General features: G+C 38.2%; 1 protein-coding gene across 1 annotated transcript in view; it reads right to left on the reverse strand.

Annotated features, from left to right (window-relative positions):
• The window catches only part of LOC122342228 (secretagogin-like), a 9,938-nt gene that overhangs the window by 6,283 nt on the left and 1,204 nt on the right, over positions 1–2,451 (reverse strand). The window contains exon 4 of the mRNA XM_043236040.1: positions 1,289–1,366. Within this exon, the coding sequence (XP_043091975.1) occupies positions 1,289–1,366 (78 nt within the window). The remainder of the gene's footprint in view (positions 1–1,288; positions 1,367–2,451) is intronic.

Here is a 2,451-nt window from a genome sequence, read left to right on the forward strand (position 1 = left end):
CACACACACACACACACTCACACACACACACACACACACACACTCACACACACACACACACACACACTCACACACACACTCACACACACAATCACCTCGCCAAATCATTCAGATCCAGACGGCCGTCCTGGTTCTTGTCAAACATCTTCATCTGAAAGTCAGAAGACAGAATGAGATCTGATTCAGTGTTACTGTTAAACGAGATCAAATAAAACACAAAGAAAAGACGAACAACTTAAAGAGGTCATGAACTGATCTTTTGACATATTAGAGATCTCTGTACTATTATTACTAGTTTCAAAACAAAACACGTTCCCGTTAGTTTAAAAGCAGATTTATATTAAAACCAAGCTCAGAAAACGAATGTGCCACGTTATGATGTCATAGTGACGTGAAAGCCCACCTCCACAGAAGATGATCAACACCTGCTTCTACATCACTTCCTGTTAGCCCCGCCCACCGAGTCTACAGTACTGCCTTGTAGCCCCGCCCATGAGTCTATATTGCTGCCCCGCCCACTGATTTTTATATCCAATGTGTAATAGAAATAGAAAGGAACATCAGTTTACTAACAGAGTTGTTGTGTCATAAGTGTGTCTTTACTGTTACCTGTACACTTCATGTGTTCCAGAACGTTTGATATATACTGTATTTATACACTTTTAACCCAAATGACCCACATAGTTTTTAGAATACGTCACAATACCATCCATCTGTTATTTCAAGTGTAAACTGTTAGCCAATCATAGCAGTGGGCATTTACTTCCAAATCTTGATTGGCCAGAATATAAAAACTTAGCCTTACCTCTAAATTATTGTTGTTGTTTTTATATCGATTTATAAGTGAATCTCAGAGAACATAATAAAATTATTTTAAAAATGCAGTTCATCACCCCTTTAAAGTTAAAGGCTTAAACGGAAACTTGATATGTTGATAAATCAGTGATATAAAATTAGTACTATTTTAACTTTAAATAAATAAATACATAGAATTAGTACATAAACAATAAATAAAATAAATAATAGAAATGAAAAATCACAAGTAACTCCAAAAATTCTAAATAAAAGCTGATATAAAATAAACTGTAAATATTAGATCTAAATCTAATATAATCCGATAATCCTTTAAATCCTACTGTATTATATTTGATGTGTAAAACACAAGCTTTTTTCAGTTTTGATTTAATCAATAAACTGAAAAATATTTTTCTGACTTCAATTTCATCTGTCATGCCTGTGATGTAATCTGTCTCTGTATTTCTGTCAATAGTGGTGTGTTTGGTGTTACCATGGTATCAGTGTACTCCTCCAGTTTGCTTGTAGTGATCTGTTTGTTGTGCTGATGGAAAAGATCCCGCAGGAAACTCTGACATCATCAAACAGAAACCACAGTGTGAGTACACACACACAAACTCATACTCACACACACACACACACACACACACACACACACACACACACACACACACACACACACACACACACACACACTCAAATAAAACACTCCTCCTGACATACACTCACACACTCACATACTTATACTCAAATAAAACTCTCCTACACATTCATACTCACACACTCATACTCACACAATTATGCTCACACACTCACACTCACTTAAACATGCACACGCGCACACACACACACACACACACACATAATCACACACCCACACTCATACTCCCATACTTACACACTCGAGATGCCAAAAAACACACTCAGTTGCTTTCATTGTTTAACAATAGCACAATGTTTTGTTTTTGTGAGAGCACACAAATAATACTCACATACTTACTCACACTCACACACTTACACTTACACTCTCACACTCACATTCATTCTTACATACACACTCACACACACACACCCACACACTCACACTTGTACTGACACATTCACACTCATATTCTCATATTCACACTCATAGACCTACAATCATACTCACAAACTCTCTCTCTCACACACACACACACACACACAGACATAATCACACACTCACACTGATACCCCCACACTAACATGCATAGTCACACTCATACTCACATACTCCCACACGTTCACACTCACACTGATACTCCCATACTCACACATACTCATACTCACACACGCTAATACTCACACATGCTCATACTCACACTCATACTCCCATAAACACACAAGCTCATACTCACACTCATACTCACACAAGCTCACACTCACACTGATACTTCCATACTCACACACGCTCATACTCACTCACGCTCATACTCACTCACGCTCATACTCACACACACTCATACTCACTCACGCTCACTCACACTCATACTCCCATACACACACAAGCTCATACTCACACACACTCATACTCACACACGCTCACACTCACACACATTCATACTCACACTGATACTCCCATACGCACACAAGCTCATACTCACACACTCATACTCAAACACACTAATACTCACACAC

Source organism: Puntigrus tetrazona, chromosome 4 (assembly GCF_018831695.1).
Source record: "Puntigrus tetrazona isolate hp1 chromosome 4, ASM1883169v1, whole genome shotgun sequence".
Taxonomy (NCBI): domain Eukaryota; kingdom Metazoa; phylum Chordata; class Actinopteri; order Cypriniformes; family Cyprinidae; genus Puntigrus; species Puntigrus tetrazona.